Source organism: Pelobates fuscus, chromosome 6 (genome assembly GCF_036172605.1).
Source record: "Pelobates fuscus isolate aPelFus1 chromosome 6, aPelFus1.pri, whole genome shotgun sequence".
NCBI classification, from domain to species: Eukaryota; Metazoa; Chordata; class Amphibia; order Anura; family Pelobatidae; genus Pelobates; species Pelobates fuscus.
In genome coordinates, this window is record NC_086322.1 from 298022410 (window position 1) to 298046769 (window position 24360).

The 24360-nt window shown below is 44.2% G+C and overlaps 1 protein-coding gene across 1 annotated transcript in view; it reads right to left on the minus strand.

Moving 5' to 3' along the window:
- Positions 1–1363: 1363 nt before the first annotated feature.
- The window catches only part of NTSR1 (neurotensin receptor 1), a 104848-nt gene continuing 81851 nt past the window's right edge, over positions 1364–24360 (minus strand). The window contains exons 3-4 of the mRNA XM_063459589.1: positions 10955–11045; positions 1364–4668 (exon numbers count right to left, since the gene is read on the minus strand). Of these exons, the coding sequence (XP_063315659.1) occupies positions 4416–4668; positions 10955–11045 (344 nt within the window). The 3' untranslated portion in view covers positions 1364–4415. The remainder of the gene's footprint in view (positions 4669–10954; positions 11046–24360) is intronic.

Consider the following 24360-nt stretch of genomic DNA (forward strand, 5'->3'; position numbering starts at 1 on the left):
TAATAATTCAATTTTAGTGTATAGCTCATGCCCCTGTAGTCTTAATGCTCAATTCTCTGTCATTTAAGAGTCAAATCACACTGTGACACAGCCTGCATGTAAACAAAACGGTTTCACTTTCAATCAGCTGTAACTTACTTCAGAAGTTTTATCTCACGCAATGTAACTTGAGCTTTAATCACATACAGGAGGCTCCTGCAGGGTCCAGCAAGCTATTAACAGAGTAGGGGATAAGACATTCTAAATTAAATAGAATGTGCAATATAGGAAGTGTAAATGTTAGATGACTCTTTACAGGAAGTATTTATGAAAGATGTGTAAGTCACATGCAGAGAGGTGTTCCTAGGACTGCATCAACAAAGTGATTTAACTCCTAAATGGCATAGAATTGAGCAGTGAGACTGCAGGGGCATGATTTATACCCCAAAACTGCTAAAGTTGTTTTGGTGACTTTAGTGTCCCTTTAAATGCAGTGATGTGCTGGCTCTTTAACCTGTGGGTTCTATTCTATAAGCACTGAATTGTAATATTGATGGTAAAGTAGGCAAGCGGCGACGAGAGTGGAATTAAGGGATTTTCCAAAAATCTGCTATTTGCGTCTAAATTTAATAATTCAGGAGTTTGGTTAATAAACCAGTAATGTGCAGATCTCGGGCAGTAGAACATGTTCGGTAGATGGCACCACTTGCGATAAGTGCAGTGAAGTTAATTAAGTTTTATATACACGGTAGAAAAATGACACTGTTTTAACTGGTTTTACCACCACCGCTGGATGGCTATCCCACCACTATACAACCTTTTCATTAAAATGGTCATTCCACTGAAATTCCACATGCACTATGCAACTAAAAGCCACTGAAAATGTCTAATAATGAGGAGAGGGTCCTATGCTGGAGAGACTGCAGATCGGTGAAAATGGTTGAGGATAAGTTATATTTTGGGTATATAACCAGTCCTTTAGTGACACTCCTAACAGGGCTTAATATTTCAAGTCTTATATTACTAGCCAGGCCTAAAGGTTACTAGCCACTGCAAGCCTGGAATGTCCATGGCGCACTCACCATGGGTAAATATCCACTAGCCAGGGGTAAATTGTCACTCATAAATATCAAGTGGAAGAATCCTGACCATTCTCCCACCTAGATTAAAAATATAACAAGATGTATCCACTACACAGAGAATTGTGGGTAACTAACATGGCAATTCCACGTTTTAAGTGAATACAGCTGGACTGGAACTTAACGTGTGCAATTCTCTCCACAATCTCCTGTTTAGTAAATAGCTTCATGTCATTAATGTCACCAGTGATGTCAGTTTATACGTTGGGGTAATACGTCCCGCCAATCACTGCGCAGACACTGTGCAGGATCAACCCATTTAATTGAAATATTAAGAATTATATACAACAAATACTTTAACAAGAATTTCTGAACAAACATAAATTAATACCACGAAGAGTTAAAGTGCGTATGTTGGATCTTACACATCAAGGAGAAGATAGACCGAACGCAGGGTTTACACGACACAAGACCGCTTCGCACAATATACAGCAGACTATAATATCTCGCTAGAATTCAGTGCTGGCCTTGACAGGGGTGCATGTTTAGATCTGGGGGTGTCAGTGCTTAGTTTTCTAAAAACTTTAACTTTTTTAACTTTAAAATGTACATTTTTGTATTGTTTCATGAGCAGCAGTACCCCAATAAAACTCTGGGGGTTCAGGATCAGTAATTCACCATTAAAGGTGCAAGATTAGTATTATTACCCAATTAAAGGTATTGGAGTCCAAGATTAGTGGTTCCCCTGTAAACGTATTGGGGCTCAGGGTTAGTAGAAAACCCTCGGGGTTCAGGATTAGTTATACCTCATTGAACGTATTGGGGTTCAGGATTAGTAGTACTCTTTCACAAGTATTGGGGTTCCAGTTATGTATTAGTCTGATGTAAGTCTTGGGGTTCAGGAACTGCAGTACTCCCCAATTAATCTTAGGGTCCATGATATATACTTCTCTGTTGAAGTTTAGGGGTTCAGGATCTCCAGAACCCCATTAGAAGTCCAGTAAGTCTATTTTATGGTAAATATGGAAACTGGGGATTTCAAGGTTGGTAGAGGGGCTAACTGCAAAATAATTTCTGGGCACTCCCCCATTTCTCTGCACAGTACACTCACCCAGAGCAGGGACACGGTATTTGCCCATATTTTAATGAGACGTAAAGAGCCAGATTGCAATTAGTGGAGCTGACTGCACAGCAGGTGCTAGTCTGTGGACACCAAATTAGGGATAGTGTATTGGACTAGTCAATAAGTCATGATTGGCTAGTTAAAGTGTAATTAATAATCAGTAATAAAGCATGTTATTTATATTGTGCTTGTCCGTATGATGACAGCGCTGCTGAATTTGTTGCAGCTTTATAAATGCCAGTAATAATTGTAATGGTAAATTCAGATTTACAGAATAATAAAACATTTTTTCAAATTCACTGAAAATAGTTAAATTCTGACTTCTCACCCTTTTACATAACATAGTATAACATCATAAAATATTATCTACATGGTATCAAATGGCAACAAGTATGAATTATTGTCAGTATGGCACAAACTCCTCCCATTACGCCAACTTTTCAATATATGTCTACATAATGCTTCGGGAAGCTGTCCTGCTCCTCTGCTAAACTCCACTGCAGTTTGTGTCCTTCTCCTTCCCTTGTCTGTTGGATTTGATCATCGTTCTCCATGTGGCGCAGAAGGAAATCCAATCTCATGGGATATTTTGTTTCCTGGAGTTTTTTTTAGAGACAGAAGATCTGCTCCGGAGAATCCCTCCATTCTGGCGGTCAGGTTACACACAATGTATCTTACAGGGCACGAATCAGATACAATCTAACCCATCAAGTCGAATTTGGAACCAAAATACTTTGTCGGGTTATTTCCATTAATTTCCTAACTTTTAATCCATTCTATTTGTGCATTAATCAGTGTACATCTCATGCCACAGGCAATGAAGGCAACATTGCACTTAACGCAGATTGGTCCTAACACTGCCTACAAAGGTCGAAATTCCTATCTCACTAAACCAGGAAAAGAGAGAGATAGGGGAGAGATTAAGGCAATGTAATACGTACCAGGTATATATCAAGGCCCATTCTGCAGGTGTACCCCACTGAATATTTTTATTATCCACACCTAGCCCAGTGATGGCTAACACTAACACATCAAAACGGACTGAGCATCCTGGGAAATGTAGTTTAAAAACATCTGGTGTGCCATCTCTGTCGTAGGGCCACTTAGTGGTGGGCACATGAATTAAATCAGATATTAGAACTCTACACACAAGCTAACCTATCCGATGTGCTCTCACTGTTAGAACACTCTCAGTCAGCCCTGTAGAATAGGAATTGCAGTGGCCTCGCCTGGGAGAAGTCTTTGTGAGTGAAATGCTGTATCCATATATCCATATTGATTTTATACAGAGGAGCGAACAAAAACCAAAACACTATACTCAGTCATTAGCTAGCCTTTACATAGGCTTACAGTGTGTGTTAATTATAGGGATTCGTTTAGTGACACTACAGCCACAATGTTACTTATTTATGTAATCAATGATTATACAACAATTGTAAATTACATTTAATGCTGAAGTGATGGTAGTGTCTATTTAAAGGGACCCTGTGGACAAAAACCAACAGCAGTAGCGATTTTCTTTACTGAACGTCAAACTGCTGCAAACTGAAAATTGAATGAGAGGTGAGTTGGAAAAGATTTATAAATTAGAAATGGTTCCCTACATTTTGCCATTTGGATTTCCATTTCTCTATAATTTGGAGTTTGGTGAATGAATCCCTCAGAAGATTTTTAAATCTGTTTTTCCTCCATACTATTTTGACGCCAATTTACTTACACCAAGTGGGACAGTGACTCTGGTATCTTATGGACGAGTTTCACTTCGGATTATATTTGCTCTTTAGAAACTCATGGAGGGACAGAATCATTTGTGGACCATGGATGGAGTTTTGAGGACTTCAGTCAGAATGTTTCAAACTATTATCAACAGTAACTATATTTAATAACATATTTACAGTGCTTTACTACATCTTCGCAATCACTGCTACAATTCCTGCAAAATGTGAAATTTTGCAAAACAAATGTCAGTCTGTTTCTCGATGGGAAAACATGAATTCCCATCTATTTAGGAATTAATTTCACCAAAAAGATGATGTTTTATTTTGTCCTCTTAACCCATAACATCTTGAACATTGAAGACACCTGAAATGTCAGTTTTTATCACTTATGTGCAAATAATTAGGAGCCAAACACGTTTCTTGAAACAGAACGACCAGGAAGGTGTTATATGAACAGACACCAGCGATAGACAGACGATGACAGGACTGAGCGGGTGCTTATCGAGTCCCGGGAACTCAATAAGGAGTCTCCCGTGTGATCTGGGTAGAAAACGTATGGTTGGTACTGGATATGCTGTTTGATTTCCTGGTGAAAGATGGGTGGCTTTTCTTTCTTCTCCATGGTGGGCACAAAACACTCAGCGTGGAGACAAATGTCTGTCGGAAATTAGCAGAAACCAGGTTGTAAAGAATTGGGTTGATGGTGGAGCTAACGTAGAACAGAACATTGGTCAGCATGTAGAAGTAGTGGTAGAAGTCATTCAGGGCGCTGTGGAAACAGAAAATATGATTTGAGGTTCAGGTGGAAGTAAAAGCTGAATACAAACATCTTACCTCTCACACCATCCCACAAATAACACAAAATGAGAGGAAACGCTTCTTATCAACAAGATCTTTGTAGATCCAACTGGCGGAAACCAGGATCTATAAAACAAATGCGATCCCAACAAAGCACACAGGTGATGACGAGGAAAGCATTATCTCATATGGGGATTTTTTTACACTTTTTAGTAAATATGAAACAATGTATGCATTACATATAGTTACACAGTTACATAGCTGAAAAGAGACATGAATCCTGCAAGTTCAATCCAAAAGAAGGGGAAAAAACTGCTTGAAGCTCCTTCCAATTTTGCAACAAACTAGGAAAAAGATCCTTCTTGACCCCAGAATGGCAGTCAGATCTCTCCATGGACCCAGAAGCTATTAACTCACAAATTAAAAATTATATCTCTGAATATGTTTTTGCAAGTATGCATCCAGTTGCTGTTCAAACATTTGTGCAGACTCTGATTAAACCACCTCTCAAGGCAGATAATCCTTATTGTTCTTACTGTAAAAAAGCCCTTTCTGTTGCTTTAGACTAAATCTCCTTCCTTCCAGTCTAAACGTGTGGCCTTGTGTCCTATGTATAGTCCTGTTTATGAACAGATTTTCAGACAAAGGGTATTGGCCCCCAATATATTTGTATAATGCTATCATATTCCCTCTGTGATGTAATTTCTCTATGCTAAAGAGATTTAAATTTGTTAACGTTTCTTTTTTTTTATAAATTCTTTATTTTTCGTTTTCAGTAATGTGTGGGTAGGGGGTACAGAAGAAAAAGAAGGGGATGGGGTGGGTAGGGGTAACATGATGCAACCACAGTTTGTAATCCCTGCGTCTCAGGTTGGGCTAGTCTACTCGGAACCGATGTCGGGTTTGGTCGTGGGTTGGCTGCTACCTGCGCTGACCCTTACCCTACTGCTTGTATGTGTGCCTGGTTCTGGGGTCAATGTGCGGTCAGGTCTTGTTGGTTCCGGTAGGGCCCATTCTCAAGGCTTTGGTTATGTGAAGTACCCCTGGTCTTTGGGAGTGCCTGTTAGCATATTGTCGGGTGACTCCTTTGGTTAGGTAGCCTTGTCTGGTGTTCTTTGTTTGGTTCTAGGGACTAGAACTTTGTTAGATTTGTTGCATTAGTGGTTTAAAGGTCTTGCGTGTTATCTGTTTGGAGCAGGGTGGGTTCGTCTAGGGGTAGTGGGTCGAGGGTTGTGGGGTAAGGCGGATGGTGTTTGGTGTGTTGTGTGGGTCTGGGGACTGTGCCCCCTGTGGGCCTGGTTCATGTCCTGTGTTAACGTTTCTTGATAACTAAAATGTTCCATTCCTTTTATTAATTTTGTAGCCAATCTTTGCACTTTTCTAGTGCCCTAATATCAGTCTTTAGAACAGGTGCCCAACATTGCACTGCATATTCAAGGTATCTTACCATTGGTTTATAAAGAGGCAAAATTATATTTCTTGGATAAATATCATCACACTCCCTCACTTCTGGGTTTATTTAGATATAACTTTCTAACAGACTGGGGAGCTCAGAGAGGAGGGGGCTTATATCACTTGTTAATGTTTTAATTGTTTAATCACCCCACAGCGGCGTACATACCGCGGTTGCAGGGGTCGCAGCTGCGACCGGGCCTGGCACACCAGGGGGCCCGGCCGCCCTGCGGACCCCTGCGACCGGGTACCAGGCCTGCTGCCACATTTTGCGGCCCCGGCCCGTGCTGCAAACCGCCGGGGCCGCATATGGAGGGGTCCATCGGGTGGCCCATGCTGTCAGGGCCACCCGATGGATATGGATTGTGAGGGGGCCCGGTCTACACTGGGCGCTTAAAGAGCGCGACCGAGCCACCTGTGATTACATCAGAGCTGGGAGGAAGTGATTCCCCAGTCACTCCTCTCAGCATACTGAGAGCCCGCGCGGGAGGAAGGAGGAGGAGGGAGTCAGAGTGGAAACTTTGACTCCCATCAGGCTAAGCCACCACTGGACCCCAGGGAAAGTAACAAGGTCTGAAACATTTTGTGTATGTGTGTGTGTCTCTGTATGTGTCTGTGTCTCTGTATGTGTATGTGTCTGTGTCTCTGTATGTGTATGTGTGTGTGTGTTTCTCTGTATGTGTCTGTGTCTCTGTATATGTATGTGTGTGTCTCTATATGTGTGTGTCTGTGTCTCTGTATGTGTGTGTCTGTGTGTGTGTATGTCTCTGTATGTGTGTGTGTCTGTGTCTCTGTATGTGTGTGTATGTGTCTGTGTCTCTGTATGTGTATGTGTCTCTGTATGTGTATGTGTGTGTGTGTCTCTGTATGTGTATGTGTCTCTGTATGTGTATGTGTGTGTCTCTGTATGTGTATGTGTGTGTCTCTGTATGTGTGTGTCTGTGTCTCTGTATGTGTGTGTCTGTGTGTGTGTGTCTCTTTATGTGTGTGTGTCTGTGTCTCTGTATATGTATGTGTGTGTCTCTATATGTGTGTGTCTGTGTCTCTGTATGTGTGTGTCTGTGTGTGTGTATGTCTCTGTATGTGTGTGTGTCTGTGTCTCTGTATGTGTGTGTATGTGTCTGTGTCTCTGTATGTGTATGTGTCTCTGTATGTGTATGTGTGTGTGTGTCTCTGTATGTGTATGTGTCTCTGTATGTGTATGTGTGTGTCTCTGTATGTGTATGTGTGTGTCTCTGTATGTGTGTGTCTGTGTCTCTGTATGTGTGTGTCTGTGTGTGTGTGTCTCTTTATGTGTGTGTGTCTGTGTCTCTGTATGTATGTGTGTGTGTGTCTCTCTGTGTGTGTGTCTGTGTCTCTGTATGTATCTCTGTCTGTGTCTCTGTGTCTTTGTCTCTGTATGTGTGTGTGTCTGTATCTCTGTATGTGTCTCTGTGTCTGTGTCTCTGTATGTGTGTGTGTTTGTGTCTCTGTATGTGTGTCTGTGTGTGTGTGTGTCTGTGTATCTGTATGTGTGTGTGTCTCTATATGTGTGTCTGTGTCTCTGTGTGTGTGTGTCTGTCTCTGTATGTGTGTGTGTCTGTGTCTCTTTATGTGTGTGTGTGTCTCTGTATGTGTGTGTATGTGTGTCTCTCTGTATGTGTGTGTGTCTCTATATGTGTGTGTCTGTGTCTCTGTGTGTGTCTGTCTCTGTATGTGTGTGTGTCTGTGTCTCTTTATGTATGTGTGTGTGTCTCTGTATGTGTGTGTGTCTGTGTCTCTGTATGTGTGTCTCTCTGTATGTGTGTGTGTGTGTGTCTCCGTATGTACGTGTGTGTCTATGTATGCAGTGGCGTACACACAATCCATAGAGCCCCGTATGTATGTGTCTGTGTCTATGTGTGTGTGTGTGTCTCTCTGTCTATGTGTGTGTGTGTGTGTGTATGTTTGTGTGTGTGTCTCTATGTATGTATGTGTCAGGGGGAATGGGGGAGCAAGGATCGGGGGAGAGAGGGGAACACGGATCGGGGGAGAGAGAGGAGGGGGGCCCACGGATCAGTTTCGCACCGGGGCCCCATGGATTGTGTGTACACCACTGTCACCCCAGTTTGTCCGTAGAAAAAGAAAATTACGATAAGTATTTAATCAATGTTCTGCTTTTCATCCTGAGAATGAAGGCCCTTTTTTATACATGACAATACCATTCTGATCTTAGCAACTGAATTTGATTCCTAAAATAGCTTTCATCATGAAACAAAATTACACATTAACAGATCCGTAGCTGGGAACTGACTTCCAAAATACTGATAAAACCAAATAATCTGAAAAAGACGTGAATGTATGTTTAGAAAACCTTTTTACAAGTTGGGTGTTAACTGACTGCTTAGTAAATAGATTCTCAGGTCAATGAAGTGAACACTTCATTTTAATCAGAAAATGGAAATAAAAAGCCATATTTTGGACAGGTTGCAACCACGTCTGTCACAGAAAAGAGTATTTAAATAAACAAAGGACAACTAATAGTCACATCAACCCTACAATAACGGACGACTGAGCATCCTCAAAATAATGAAAACCTTTTAAAAAATGAAAATAAATGACATAAAGCCTACACAAATATGTAGTCATAGTTGGAAAAGCCATTGTTTCCTCTTAGCTAGCTGCAGATGACATTGAATCTGTAATTAACTGTGCTGTTAAACAGACTCAATAAACACCGACAGATAGGGTAATGACTCGCCCCACCTGGGGATTGCTGACCTTGGCAGAGAGTAATAGAAAAGTTACATTCACAGTAAAACATCCAAATAATCGAAATTTAAGGGCCAAAAGGTGCATTTTTAATGTGTGCTCATTTCATGGGCCCTGGCACAGTGATCAAACGAACACAGAGAAGGAAATGCGTTATTTAATAATTCAGCAAACAGCGTATGATTAGTGTTTGCTATATTGCCGATGCATGGGGGGCTTCAATGTCACACCTGAAGATTTAACACATGAAGTTCTCACATTTAGCAAATTACAAAGAAAAAAGCAATATTTGCAGGTTTAGCAGAGTAAATCCTTACATTTTGGGCTTTATATCTATTTTAACAGTTTCACTGACAGCAAAAACAGAAATATGTAATATGCAAATCCTCTACATATAACAAAAGGATGTGAGGGAATGTGGTGACAATCATATATGTTCAGTCTGTCGATGTGAGGGAATGGGGTCATAATCAGGAATAGGTGACAATCTTACATGTTGTGTCTGTCGATGTGAGGGAGTAGGGTGACAATCATACATGCTCAGTGACAGACCACCTGGTCACCTAGGACATGTCTCTCCAACCACCACCCCTCTATTTATAGACTATATTCACTTCCAACTGAACCTCCACCCCGGGCCTCCCAGCCCAGTGCCCCTTCCTAGCAGCTCAAGAGTCTTCATGCACTGGCCAGGGGTCTACTGAGGCATGGCGTGCCTCACTGGGAGCAACCCTAGAATTCTCTGGAACTCTGAACCGGATCGGGGAATTGGCGCAACTTGCTAAAACTTCAACAAGGGGGCGCTCTCCGTCTCAGCACCAGTAATCAGTACGCTTTCTGGAAGGATACTAGAGGGATTGGCGAGGCAGTCAATAACACCAAGGACTTGGGGGAGCTCCATGTACCAACAGAAAGCAATGTCATTTTAGGTGACCAAGCACTCTGGAACTCTGCGCCAGATTGGTGGTTAGTCGCGGACAGCTGAAATGTCATTTTCCAGTTACATCGGGCTAGATCCGAGCACTTTTAGACAGAATGGGTGCTCCAAAGATACCTTTCCGGGGATGGCACTGTTATGAGCATGTGGGCATGAAAACCATGTATTATGACTGTTTTGTTAACCCAGTGCCAAGGTCTATGGTTGCTAATTAAATTACCAGCTCGGGTGCAGACACCAAGGTGCTGGGTATGTTACAATGCCATTGTTCTCCCTGGGGGCCACCTGTTGAGACCCCAGGTTTAAAAGTGTGAACTGAATGCCAATAAAACAGTTCTTATTCACTCTTAACGAAGTCTCGGGTGAGAAATCTCTGCACTCTGCAGGAGAGTTTAATCACGCTGGGGCTATGAGCACAAGGTAAAGGGCAACCTATGTGGTGGCAACCCAACTACTCGTAGGCCTATCGCCACAATCAGTCTGTCAGTGTGAGGGAATGGGGTGACAATCATACATGTTCAGTCTGTCAATGTAAGGGAATGGGGTGACAATCATACATGTTCAGTCTGTCAATGTAAGGGAATGGGGTGACAATCATACTTGTTCAGTCTGTCGAAGTGAGGGAATGGGGTGCAATTATACAAGTTCAGCCTGACAATGTGAGGGAATGAAGTGAGAATCATACATGTTCAGTCTGTTGATGTGAGGGAATGGAGATTTGGGGTGACAATCATACATGTTCAGTCTGTCAATGTAAGGGAATGGGGTGACAATCATACTTGTTCAGTCTGTCGAAGTGAGGGAATGGGGTGCAATTATACATGTTCAGTCTGCCAATGTGAGGGAATGAAGTGAGAATCATACATGTTCAGTCTGTTGATGTGAGGGAATGGAGATTTGGGGTGACAATCATACATGTTCAGTCTTTCGATGTGAGGGAATGGGGTGATAATCATACATGTTCAGTCTGTCAATGTGAGGGAATGGGGTGCAATAATACATGTTCAGTCTGTCGAGGTGAAGGAATGCAGATTTGGGGTGACAATCATACATGTTCAGTCTGTCAATGTAGGGGAATTAAGATTTGGAGTGACAATCTTTTGGTCAGATCTTTGCATAGTTCTAATCTGTTACTTACTCTGTCCACATCTCTGATGGAACGTAACAAAACATCAACCTCCGGACATGGTATGGCAGCCAGCACACGACGAACGCAATAACCACCACTCCTAGGATTGAGAGTTGGAAAAATAAAGAAAGAAAGATCAATGACGAGTAGAGAGAAAGCAAAAAGCATGGGTGGGGACAAGACAGAATGGAGAAGATGAACCTCATGTCAGATAGTTAAAGGATTTATAATGGGAGATGGTAAGAAAGGGGTGGAGGGTGTTAAAGGAGCATTGGGAATAAATAATTAAATTATCGATAATAGAGCCGAACATCAGAAATAATAAAATAATAATAGCAGACTCACAGATACAGAGTTTGTAAAAGCATAACATCCTTTAACTTTGAACTTTAACTTTGATCCTTTAACTTTGAAAGTTTTGGGTATTCTTTTACAGAATAGATAGTGATTTAAAATAATTGTGAGCAGCCAGAAATCGCAGTCTGGAGTCGGATCCCCTGGGTTATCTGTCTAGTTTATCTGTGATGGCTGATACGAACACTGGTTCAATGAATCAGGACTTCACTGACTACATTACTGCACATTTACGTACAGACCGTGCACATTCCCTCACTCGGTCAGCATCACGATCTGCACAGTATTCCACCCGCTCTGACAAAATCTACTTATCTGTTTGTGTTCAAGTTAATTTTTGGAGAATTGTGCTGTAAAACCTGTCTCAGTTGTGGTGAGATTGGTTTCTTAGTGTGAGTTATGGTATCACTTGTACCAAACAGTGCTAACTCTGGGAAGTGGGGATATGTGTAATTGGGGAAAACACTATGGGAGGCACTCCCAGAGTGAGCTGTGTCTAGATTACCAAATGTAACTAGATTAACAAATGATCACCTATACCTGAGGTTTTAACGTTGGTTCTGAAGTTGTTATGGTCAGCAATGTTCCAGCGAGTACCCCTTGTTTCAATGCGATGTGACCAATAATGTAGCCCCATGTAACAAAAAGCACAGCTTACTGGAAAGGGGCCTTGACAGGGCTAGGAGGGGGTCATAGGCTGAAGGTATGTAGGGATTGGTTGGCTAAAAGTTAGGGGCTGAGCTATATAAGTAGACAGCCATATTAGAAAAATCACTTTAACTTGCCTACCTGGCTGAGTGTATCCCTCCCTCCCTCCGTTGGGTAAGTTTGTGTTATGTTGTCCCGTTATGTCTCGAATGATAGGAAAATAGGTTTTTCTTTATGATGGGTTTGGAAATGGTTAATATGGTTCTTGGTAAGTTTGATACATTTCGAACTTGTCGGTGGCGCAGAACCTGGTGGGGTAGGGGTATCCAGGTATACCCCTACCTTGTTTACTTATAACATTGACACTTTAATTTATGTTCATGTTGAAAACATTATTATATGTTTATGTGTTTACATACGGGTCAGTGCCTTTTATATATAACTGTGGAGATGTGGTATGGCAGAGTGGGGGCCGTGATTTTTTCAATGTTAATTTATTACAAATATTATTGATAAAAGGACAATTGTGGACAATTTTTACGCATATACCTTAGTCTCTGTGTCTTGTTGGGTTAGGTATGTGTTTATTTTTTTATATGGCGACTATGCACCTGTCATGTAAATGTTCAGGAGAAAACTCATTGTAGAACAGTTATATTTATGCATTTATTTGTGGCCATTCCACTTTAAATGAAAACATGTCAATTTTACCATGCTGAATATAAAGAATGAATCCCCACTTATCCTGAGCCAGATTAGGGCCTCAATTTAATTTATAGAATAAGCTTTCAAAATAAATGACGGTAATATATTTTTGGTAAACTTTTAAAATTATGTTTTCAACATATTAAAAATATCAAAAATACACCATATATCAAAATATATATATATATATATATATATCAATATATTAACACATATCAGAATATACCCTTTGTGTCACTTTACCCCATTCCCTCTAGCATAGAGCAGGGACCTCAACCCCTCTGTTCCTGTGCGTCCATTTGTCTGGTTACAATTACATGTCTATTAGTCCACCCATTGCACAGCGCTGCGGAATCTGATGGCGCTATATAAATAAATAACTTATTAAGTTTATCCAAACAAATTAAATCATTTTGAAAATTTATCCAACAATATTAAATCGAGGCCAAGTGAACCTCATTTTTAATTAATAATGCGAGTAATGCATTAAAAAAAACTTTACAAAAAAAGACACACTCTTCCCATACCCAGAAAACTCTCCACCAATCAGGAGCCTTTCATTGCGGCCCATGAATGCATATATTCTCTCATAAATCCTTGTAGCTCCAGCCATTATAATCCAATGCTCGTACTGAGCAAGTTGTTATGCTGCCATTTAACTAATAGATCCAGATTTAGGATCATTAAAGGAATACTCCAAGCTCGCTGTAGTGGTTATGGTGCCAGGAGTGCTATGTTGGCCCCTACCCCAATGTAAGTAGTCAAACCATTTGGTAAGGGTTTGACTTCTCACCTGGTATTCGCTAGTTGACGCTCCCTGCTTGTTTCAGAGCCTGACTCTCTCTGCCTTTGCTAAGCCCGCCGAGCAGTACTTAGCGCACTGACTGAGAATACCTTACACCCAACTGACACTCTCAGCCAATGAGTTAGCCCTAAAGTGCCAGAGAGCTAACACAAGCTTGTAACAGGCGCTTCCCACCTCCTAGACCCTGCAGAGCATCGGGGAGCAACGTCTGCCAAATCTCAGATAAGTATCAACTGTCACCAAACAGTTTACCTACTAAGTACTTACTAGCACACTGTAGTGGTTATGGTTTTTGTAAATATACGTTAATGGCGTAGTTTAGATGGGTTGGTGTTTTTTTAAGGCTGGTTATTGTACATATCTAAGAATATTTTTGCTTGGCTACGTTGGCTATAGTTTTATGAAATAAACATATTTAGGTATATTTTCATCATCATGCCCTTAAATTCCATGGAGTTATTTATTTTTCAGTTTTTTTTGTTATCTGCTTATATTACCACAACAAAGCGAACGCTGCAAATGTCATTCATGAATAATGTGGAAAGGATGCCAACTGCATGACTTTTCATAAAAGACTTTCTCCCCAAATATGCAAATATTTATCCACCGTGTCTTTTCACAGCGGCGAGTATTTCACGCTTAATAAATCATATTAACACTTAGAATGCAAATTACAGCTTTCTCTTCTGGCCATCAGTGTGTAACCATGACTTGCCGAATTTGTAAGAGAGAAATTTAGATTATTTTAGCCGTATTCACACCTCTATTAGGCTAACGTTTGGCTAGCGGTTTCAACCATCGGAATCTCTCGACGCACCTGCTAATTTGCGTATTCACAAATGTTAGGTTCACAAGTCAATCCTTTGAATTAGTAAATCGCTGCGGAATTTGTTGGCGCTATATAAATAATAACATAATAATAAGAATAATTTAAACACCTTGGTACATATCAGGGGGAATTGTACCTGTAAAGTTATGCCCCACTAAACCGAAGTCCTCCTAATGCTACCGCAATTCTAATCTTTTCACATAAATTTCAGATCTCTAGGGCGGCATGTGAGGCAGTTAGATGGTGTCTAATATTCGATGCGAAGCAGCTGGGACTATATCAGGTTATGCTGGATTTAAATCAAATTATTGGAATATGACATTTGCTCATAGACTAGTTCATGGGAAAATTGAATTCTCAGTTACTCTGCGCGACATAAAAACAGTTCAATCCCGAGCACAGGTGGTCTGGAACGATAAGATCTTCCCATCTAAATATATTGACTGGAACACAGTCACAGACTGACTACTATAAAGGTCTGCTAACAGCGAGACAGGTCACTGCCCAAACAAAGCGCATCAGAATATCATGCTTGTTACAGTAAAAAACGATTGAAGTGATGAATTGCTTTTAGCTGCATGCGTCCCTAGAAGCCTTTAAGAAGGGATGGTCCGTAAAATGAAAACGTCCCACTGTGTCTATTTAAATATCAGGGCAGGTAACTATAGATGGCAGTGAAAATATTGCAGGGATGGGGATCAGAGAAAGAGTTAAGGGGTTTTATTGAAATAAGCCATTTATACCTGCATTAAAATCAGGAAATAAACTCTGTTCCGAGACTAAGAAAATGAGATGTCTAAATTAGAATTGATTATGGAAATGACAGCAGTAAACCCTCACACGGAAAATCACCATAAAATATTAAAAAGAAAAAAGGGCGAAGTTTAAATCTGACAATCGAGTAAATGGATAAAAGGTAGAAAAGATGGAGGTGTCAGATTGTGCGGTATTGTTCAATCTGTGTTAAATTGGGAACTAGATACATCAGTAAATTAAGGAATGATTGCCATTTAAATCCCATCAACCTTCTCGTCGCTTACAGATTAAATCTCCTTTAAATATTATAAACTAGAATTGGACACTACATTAATGGGAGGTTATACATAATGCACTTTACCGGTAATGGAGTGAGTGAGGCTTTCTCCCTAATAATGAGTGTGTGTCCTAGTGAGTGAGTGAGGATGTCTCCCTATGAATGAGTGTGTCTCCTAGTGAGTGAGTGAGGCTTTCTCCCTATGAATGAGTGTCTCCTAGTGAGTGAGTGAGGCTTTCTCCCTATGAATGAGTGTGTCTCCTAGTGAGTGAGTGAGTCTTTCTCCCTATGAATGAGTGTGTCTCCTAGTGAGTGAGTGAGTCTTTCTCCCTATGAATGAGTGTGTCTCCTAGTGAGTGAGTGAGGCTTTCTCCCTATGAATGAGTGTGTCTCCTAGTGAGTGATTGAGGCTGTCTCCCTATGAATGAGTGTGTGTCCTAGTGAGTGAGGCTGTCCCCCTGTTAAAGAGTGTGTCTCCTAGTGAGTGAGGCTCTCTCCCTATTAATGAGTGTGTGTCCTAGTGAGTGAGTGAGGCTTTCTCCCTATGAATGAGTGTGTGTCCTAGTGAGTGAGTGAGGCTGTCCCTCTGTTAAAGCGTGTGTCTCCTAGTGAGTGAGTGAGGTTCTCTCCCTATTAATGAGTGTGTGTCCTAGTGAGTGATTGAGGCTGTCTCCCTATGAATGAGTGTGTGTCCTAGTGAGTGAGTGAGGCTTTCTCCCTATGAATGAGTGTGTCTCCTAGTGAGTGAGTGAGTATTTCTCCCTATGAATGAGTGTGTCTCCTAGTGAGTGAGTGAGTCTTTCTCCCTATGAATGAGTGTGTCTCCTAGTGAGTGAGTGAGGCTTTCTCCCTATGAATGAGTGTGTGTCCTAGTGAGTGAGGCTGTCCCCCTGTTAAAGAGTGTGTCTCCTAGTGAGTGAGGCTCTCTCCCTATTAATGAGTGTGTGTCCTAGTGAGTGAGTAAGGCTTTCTCCCTATGAATGAGTGTGTGTCCTAGTGAGTGAGTGAGGCTGTCCCCCTGTTAAAGCGTGTGTCTCCTAGTGAGTGAGTTTTGGTTCTCTCCCTATTAATTAGTGTGTGTCCTAGTGAGTGAGTGAGGCTGTCTCCCTATGAATGAGTGTGTCTCCTAGTGAGTGAGTGAGGCTTTCTCCCTATGAATGAGCGTGTCTCCTAGTGAGTGAGTGAGGCTTTCTCCCTATGAATGAGTGTTTCTCCTAGTGAATGAGTGAGGCTTTTTCCCTATTAATGAGTGTGTGTCCTAGTAAGTGAGTGAGGCTGTCTCCCTATTAATGAGTGTGTCTCCTAGTGAGTGAGTGAGCCTGTCTCCCTATTAATGAGTGTGTGTCCTAGTGAGTGAGTGAGGCTGTCTCCCTATTAATGAGTGTGTGTCCTAGTGAGTGAGTGAGGCTGCCTCCCTATTAATGAGTGTCTCTCCTAGTGCGTGAGTGAGGCTGTCTCCCTTTTAATGAGTGTGTCCTAGTGCGTGAGTGAGGCTGCCTCCCTATTAATGAGTGTGTGTCCTAGTGCGTGAGTGAGGCTGTTTCCCTTTTAATGAGTGTGTGTCCTAGTGCGTGAGTGAGGCTGTCTCCCTATTAATGAGTGTGTGTCCTAGTGAGTGAGTGAGGCTGCCTACCTATTAATGCGTGTGTGTCCTAGTGAGTGAGTGAGGCTGTCTCCCTATTAACGAGTGTGTGTCCTAGTGAGTGAGTGAGGCTGCCTCCCTATTAATGCATGTATCTCCTAGTGAGTGAGTGAGGCTGTCTCCCTATTAATGAGTGTGTGTCCTAGTGAGTGAGTGAGGCTGCCTCCCTATTAATGCATGTATCTCCTAGTGAGTGAGTGAGGCTGTCTCCCTATTAAAGAGTGTGTGTCCTAGTGAGTGAGTGAGGCTTTCTCCCTATTAATGAGTGTCTCCTAGTGAGTGAGTGAGGCTGTCTCCCTATTAATGAGTGTGTGTCTTAGTGAGTGAGTGAGGCTGCCTCTGTAGCGGAGAGCTGATTTCTCGCAGCTATTCTCCACTTTAGATCCAAGGAAGGCTCAGGAACAAGTCATTAGTAAATCCACAGCAGAGTTTCCAGCAGGTAAAACGGTACAGCAATATCCCCACAGCACTCCCAATAACTGGACGACACACAGTTTCAGGAGTAGAACTAACAATCGTTTATTCCAGGGTTTCTTATAAAGCCTGCTCCCATGCAAGGGAGGGAACTACAACAATTATGATAGTAACCAATAACATTCTTGTTACCTCCCACACATCTCCTCCCCTCAGAGTGGGTCATAATCCCCTTAAGTTGTACAGTAGTTTACCCCAAACTTGGATGTACCTCTAAAATATCATATAGCTTTAATATCAGGGTACCGCTGGGTAGCCCTGATCTGGGTGAATATAATATCCAAAATTCACCCAGATCGGACCAGGGGTTCGGCAGTTACCGGCAAGTGAAGTTTGACCGACCGCACACGAGTTGGTATCCGAAAAGGGTTCCATGAGAATGGGCCCTGCGGTCGGTCTCCGTTCAGTAGTTAAAATAGACATTTACAATTGCCATCCACATTTATATTCGCCTAGATAGTGATTCCCTCATTCGGTACTTTATTACTACCGAATGGGGATTCGTTATGTCTCTCCGTTCGGCAGTTACGGAGCTCTGGAGGTCTCAGCGGTGTTTGGTTGTCTGAGTGTCCGATTTGAGTTCCAGGCACTCGACGACCAAACACCGCTGGGATTTTCATGCGTAAGATGGCCGCCGCCACGTGTACGCATGCCGAATGGCGGCCACCCAGACACAAGGTTAATGCCGGTTAACTTGTGGTTTGGGAAAGAATGTGAGCCTTAATTGCTGGCACACTTCTCTCCGGGGTGGCCCCTCCGTTCGGTAGTTTCCATAAGTATGTAGTACGGATGGAAACTACCGAATAACATATAATTCACATAATAAACAGACGAACAGCAATTTTAACATAGGGAAAAATTATACGGACACAGTCACACAGGCATTTTGCAGGACAGGCTTACTGCATTCCGCTACACTGCTCCCCCTTGCCCACAAGCCGGCATACACAGTCTGATCCACCACGGATCGGCTTGGGGATGACCGGGGTGCTCACGGATCATTTCTCCAGATCAGTTTGTCGCGACAACCCGTCGGCGTTTCCATTTTGCTTACCCGGGCGGTATTGAATGTTAAAGTCAAAAGGCTGTAGCGCCAAACTCCAGCGCAGCAGCCTGGCATTGTCCCCCGCCACCCGGTTCAGCCAGACTAACGGGTTGTGATCCGTGAGCAGCGAAAAAGCCTGTCCATACAAATAGGGTTGCAATTTCTTCAAGGCCCACACCACAGCCAGGCATTCCTTCTCGATGGCGGCGTAGCTTACTTCCCGGGGTAAAAGTTTGCGACTGATGTAAGCCACGGGATGTTCTCCGCCATCGGCCCCGACTTGGCTTAATACTGCCCCCAATCCAAACATAGAAGCGTCTGTGTGGACAAGAAAACGTTTAGTTGGATTGGGAGCGGCCAAGACAGGGGCATTAACAAGTGCATCTTTCAAGTTTTGGAATGCCTGCTCACACTCCGGGGTCCAGGTTACTTGGCGGGGAAGGTTTTTACGGGTCAGGTCAGTGAGGGGCTTGGCCAGGGCACTATAATTGGGGACAAACTTCCGATAATACCCTGCTGTCCCTAAGAAGGCTAACACCTGGGTTTTAGTCGTCGGGGTAGGCCACTGGGATACCGCCTCTACTTTGGCGGGTTCCGGCTTCTGCTTACCACAGCCCACTCGGTGGCCCAGGTACTGTACCTCGGCCATCCCGATACTACACTTAGCTGGCTTTAGGGTCAAACCAGCCTCCCTGATCCTGTCTAGGACCGCTCCTATATGGGCCAAGTGTTCCTGCCAGGTATCGCTAAATATGGCAATATCATCGAGATATGCGCAGGTATAGTCTTGGAACCCATCTAGGAGACGGTCCACCATCCGCTGGAAGGTAGCTGGCGCGTTTTTCATCCCAAACGGCATGACCTTAAATTGGTACAGGCCGAATGGGGTGACAAAGGCGGACTTGGGGATGGCGTCCGGGGCCAGGGGAATCTGCCAATACCCTTTGCACAGATCAATCGTGGTAAGGTATTGCCCCCTGGCCATCCGGTCTAGTAACTCATCGATCCTAGGCATCGGGTATGCGTCGGATACGGTCTTCTCATTCAGTCTCCTGTAGTCCACGCAAAAGCGGGTCGTGCCGTCCCGCTTTGGTACGAGGACCACTGGAGATGCCCAGGGACTATCTGAGGGCTCAATCACTCCTAACTGTATCATCTCCTCAATTTCTTTGCGCATATTCTCCCGGACCGCTTCAGGGATGCGGTACGGGGTCTGGCGCATGGGGAGTTGACCTGGGGTGTCTACTCGGTGGGTAGCCAGAGGGGTGTATCCAGGTACATTAGAAAAGGTTTCCTGCTTTTCCTGCAGTAGCTGCTGTACCTCGATACGCTCCTGTGGGCTCAACCGATCCCCCAATACAACTGCTCCTAAATCCCCAGCCAGCTGTCCGTCTTCTAACAGATCGGGGAGGGGTAGGCTGTCGCTCTCTTCAGAGGTGGGGGCGCAGATCGCTGTCACCTCCTCTGAACGTTCCTGGTAAGGTTTCAGCATGTTCACATGGATCATGCGTCGCCCCCCATTCCCTGCGCAGTGGCCAATTATATACGTGGTGTCACATCGTTGTTCTACCACTCTATAAGGACCTTGCCAGGCGGCCTGTAGCTTATCGTGTCGGACAGGTTTTAAAATTAAAACTTTCTGTCCGACCTGAAAGCTGCGGTCCCTGGCGCCTCTATCGTACCAGGTGCGCTGCCGCGTCTGAGCTGCCTGTAGGTTTTCCTTTACCGTCTTGGTGAGTGCTTCCAGGCGATCTCGGAGGGCCAACACATATGGTACAATAGGGGTACCGTCCACGCTACGGTCTCCCTCCCAGTGCTCTCTAATCAAGTCTAGGGGTCCCCTTACTCTCCTCCCGAATAGCAGCTCAAAAGGGGAAAATCCCGTAGATTCCTGCGGCACTTCCCTGTAAGCAAACAGTAAGTGCGGCAGGAATTTTTCCCAGTCTCGGTGAGTCTCTGCGAAGGTTCGGAGCATTTGCTTTAAGGTGCCATTGAACCGTTCGCAGAGCCCATTAGTCTGGGGGTGGTACGGAGCACTAATTATAGGCTTAATTTTACAGAACTTCCAGAGTTGTTGGGTAACCTCTGCCGTGAACTGAGTGCCCTGATCCGAGATGATCTCCCTGGGTAGCCCCATCCGGGAGAAAACCTGCATCAGCGCCTCAGCCACCGTCTCTGCATGTATATTAGTTAAAGCTACCGCCTCGGGGTAGCGCGTGGCATAGTCCACTACAGTCAGGATGTACCGTTTGCCCGAGGGGCTAGGTTTCCGGAAGGGACCTACAATATCTACGGCAACCCTATGAAAGGGTTCCTCAATTATGGGTAGGGGGTGCAGCTTCGCCTTATGCTTATCCCCCCTCTTTCCCACCTTCTGGCACGTGTCGCAGGTATTACAGTACCTGCGTACCTCCTGGCTAATCCCTGGCCAAAAGAAACTCTGGGTCAATCGATATCTGGTACGGCTGACCCCCAAATGTCCGGATAGCGGAATATCGTGCGCTATCCGGAGTAATTCGGTTCGGTACCTCTGAGGTACCACCAGCTGTCTTGTGGTAATGGGGTCTGACCCGTCTATTTGTTTACTTGATTCCCGGTATAATAACTGTCGGTCCCATACAAATCTTTCCCCCTCCGCCCCCGGTTGGATAGAGGTGACCTTGTCTCGGTATACCTGTAAAGTGGGGTCAGTGACTACCTCGGCTACAAACTCGTCAGGAGGGGCCCAAGGGATACAGTCTAGGGAAGGGGAGGAATCTCTTACCTGGACCTCCGGCAGTGCGTTATTTTGTTGGGTGCGGGCCTGTTGCCTGGTGACTACTGGGTGTGCTTCTTCAGTAGGTTGTGGTTCAAATGCGGAGGTGAGTTTGCCCAGGTCATTCCCCAGGACCACCTCAGCAGGTAGTTGCGGCATTAGTCCCACTTCCACATTCCCGTACCCCGCACCCCAATGCAAATGTACCCTGGCTGTGTCTAGCCGATACACGGCTCCCCCTGCAACCCTGACAGCCACAGTCTTATTCAGTTTAGCCTTATCTGGAACCAAATGGCTTTGCACCAGGGTGATGGTGGCTCCTGAGTCTCTGAGCCCCTGCATAGGCTTCCCTTCCAGATATACGGTTTGCCTATGGTGCTGGCGGTTATCCGCCTGTGCCTGTAAGGGGTTGGCCTCATGCAGCACTTCCCACTGTTCCACAGTCGTGACTGGAACGGCAGAGCTGTAGGGAAGTGGTACCTCGTCCTGGTAATGATGCGCTGCTGCTCTCGGTGGTGGTGGTGGGGGCCCTGGTCGGATCCAGGTGTTGCGTTCCCTGGACCGCGGACAATCTCGTTGGTAATGTCCCCACCTCTGGCATCGGTGGCATTGCACAGAAGCAGGTGTGCGGTATCTCGGCTGCGCTGCGGCTGGTGCTGGTGGAGGAAGGGATCTTGGTGGGGGTTGAGGGTTAGGAGAAAATGAATTTACCCCCAGTGGCCGCATGGCCGGTTTGTTACCCACTGTCTTGGTTTGTCTGCGAGCATCCATAAAGTCATCTGCCTTTTTGGCAGCCTCGGTGAGGGTGGTGGGGTTACGGTCCCTCACCCACTCCTGCAGTTCTGAGGATATCCCCTCATAAAACTGCTCCAACAGCAGCATTTGTAATAAGTCCTCCATGGACCTCGCTTTACTCGACTGCATCCACCCAAGGGCTGCCCTTTCTAGTCGGCAAGCCCACTCCGCATGTGAATCTTTGTCCACCTTTTTCAGTTCCCTGAAACGTCTCCGGTATGCCTCTGCTGTTATTGCATACCGGGCCAAGATAATCTCTTTCACCCGGTTATAGTTCCTAATTTCCACATCTGGTACAGTGCGGTAGGCTTCCGCTGCCCTTCCTGACAGCCGTCCCGCTAATATGGGTACCCACTCTTCCCTTGGTATGTTATGCAGTGTACATAGTCTCTCAAAGTCCTGTAGGAAGGCATCTATATCCTCCTCTGCTTCCACATACGTTTTAAAAGCTTGGTAGGGAATTTTGGGCTTACCCTCTTGTGCTATAGCTCCTGCGGTACCTCTTTCTGGTGTTTGTGGTCTCCTGTTTCTCTTTACAAATTCCTGCACCTCTGTCATGGTTTTAGAGATGATTTCTGTGGGTGGGTTTTCCCCATAGAAGGCCAGTCTGTATTGTAATTGCCTTTGGAACTCCTCCTGTTCTGTTTCAGGTCTTTGTTCCGTGGCCTGGACCTCCTCTGCTCTGTATTCTGCCATTACTTCGGTGATAAGCGTTGCTTTGGATTTGCTGCTGGCAGAAACACCTTTTGCTTCCAGAAGATCTTTCAAGGTGGTTCTTTTTAGCGTAGAAAGGTCAATCTCCATTAATCCTTGTTCCTCTGTGAGTCTGGATCCCAGCGCTGCCAACCAATGTAGCGGAGAGCTGATTTCTCGCAGCTATTCTCCACTTTAGATCCAAGGAAGGCTCAGGAACAAGTCATTAGTAAATCCACAGCAGAGTTTCCAGCAGGTAAAACGGTACAGCAATATCCCCACAGCACTCCCAATAACTGGACGACACACAGTTTCAGGAGTAGAACTAACAATCGTTTATTCCAGGGTTTCTTATAAAGCCTGCTCCCATGCAAGGGAGGGAACTACAACAATTATGATAGTAACCAATAACATTCTTGTTACCTCCCACACATCTCCTCCCCTCAGAGTGGGTCATAATCCCCTTAAGTTGTACAGTAGTTTACCCCAAACTTGGATGTACCTCTAAAATATCATATAGCTTTAATATCAGGGTACCGCTGGGTAGCCCTGATCTGGGTGAATATAATATCCAAAATTCACCCAGATCGGACCAGGGGTTCGGCAGTTACCGGCAAGTGAAGTTTGACCGACCGCACACGAGTTGGTATCCGAAAAGGGTTCCATGAGAATGGGCCCTGCGGTCGGTCTCCGTTCAGTAGTTAAAATAGACATTTACAATTGCCATCCACATTTATATTCGCCTAGATAGTGATTCCCTCATTCGGTACTTTATTACTACCGAATGGGGATTCGTTATGTCTCTCCGTTCGGCAGTTACGGAGCTCTGGAGGTCTCAGCGGTGTTTGGTTGTCTGAGTGTCCGATTTGAGTTCCAGGCACTCGACGACCAAACACCGCTGGGATTTTCATGCGTAAGATGGCCGCCGCCACGTGTACGCATGCCGAATGGCGGCCACCCAGACACAAGGTTAATGCCGGTTAACTTGTGGTTTGGGAAAGAATGTGAGCCTTAATTGCTGGCACACTTCTCTCCGGGGTGGCCCCTCCGTTCGGTAGTTTCCATAAGTATGTAGTACGGATGGAAACTACCGAATAACATATAATTCACATAATAAACAGACGAACAGCAATTTTAACATAGGGAAAAATTATACGGACACAGTCACACAGGCATTTTGCAGGACAGGCTTACTGCATTCCGCTACAGCCTCCCTATTAATGCGTGTATCTCCTAGTGAGTGAGTGAGGTTGTCGCCCTATTAATGAGTGTGTCTCCTAGTGAGTGAGTGAGGCTGTCTCCCTATTAATGAGTGTGTCTCCTAATGAATGAGTGAGGCTGTCTCCCTATTAATGAGTTAGTTAGTAAGTCAGTCTAGTTAGTTAGTAAGTCAGTCTAGTTAGTTAGTTAGTTAGTCAGTCAGTCAGTCAGTTAGTTAGTAAGTCAGTCTAGTTAGATAGTCAGTCAGTCAGTTAGTAAGTCAGTCTAGTTAGATAGTTAGTAAGTCAGTCTAGTTAGTTAGTTAGTTAGTTAGTAAGTCAGTCTGTTAGTTAGTTAGTTAGTTAGTTAGTTAGTTAGTTAGTTTGAGACTGAACACAGTTTGAGACTGAATGACTTGAGATGTATAAAGCAAGGTC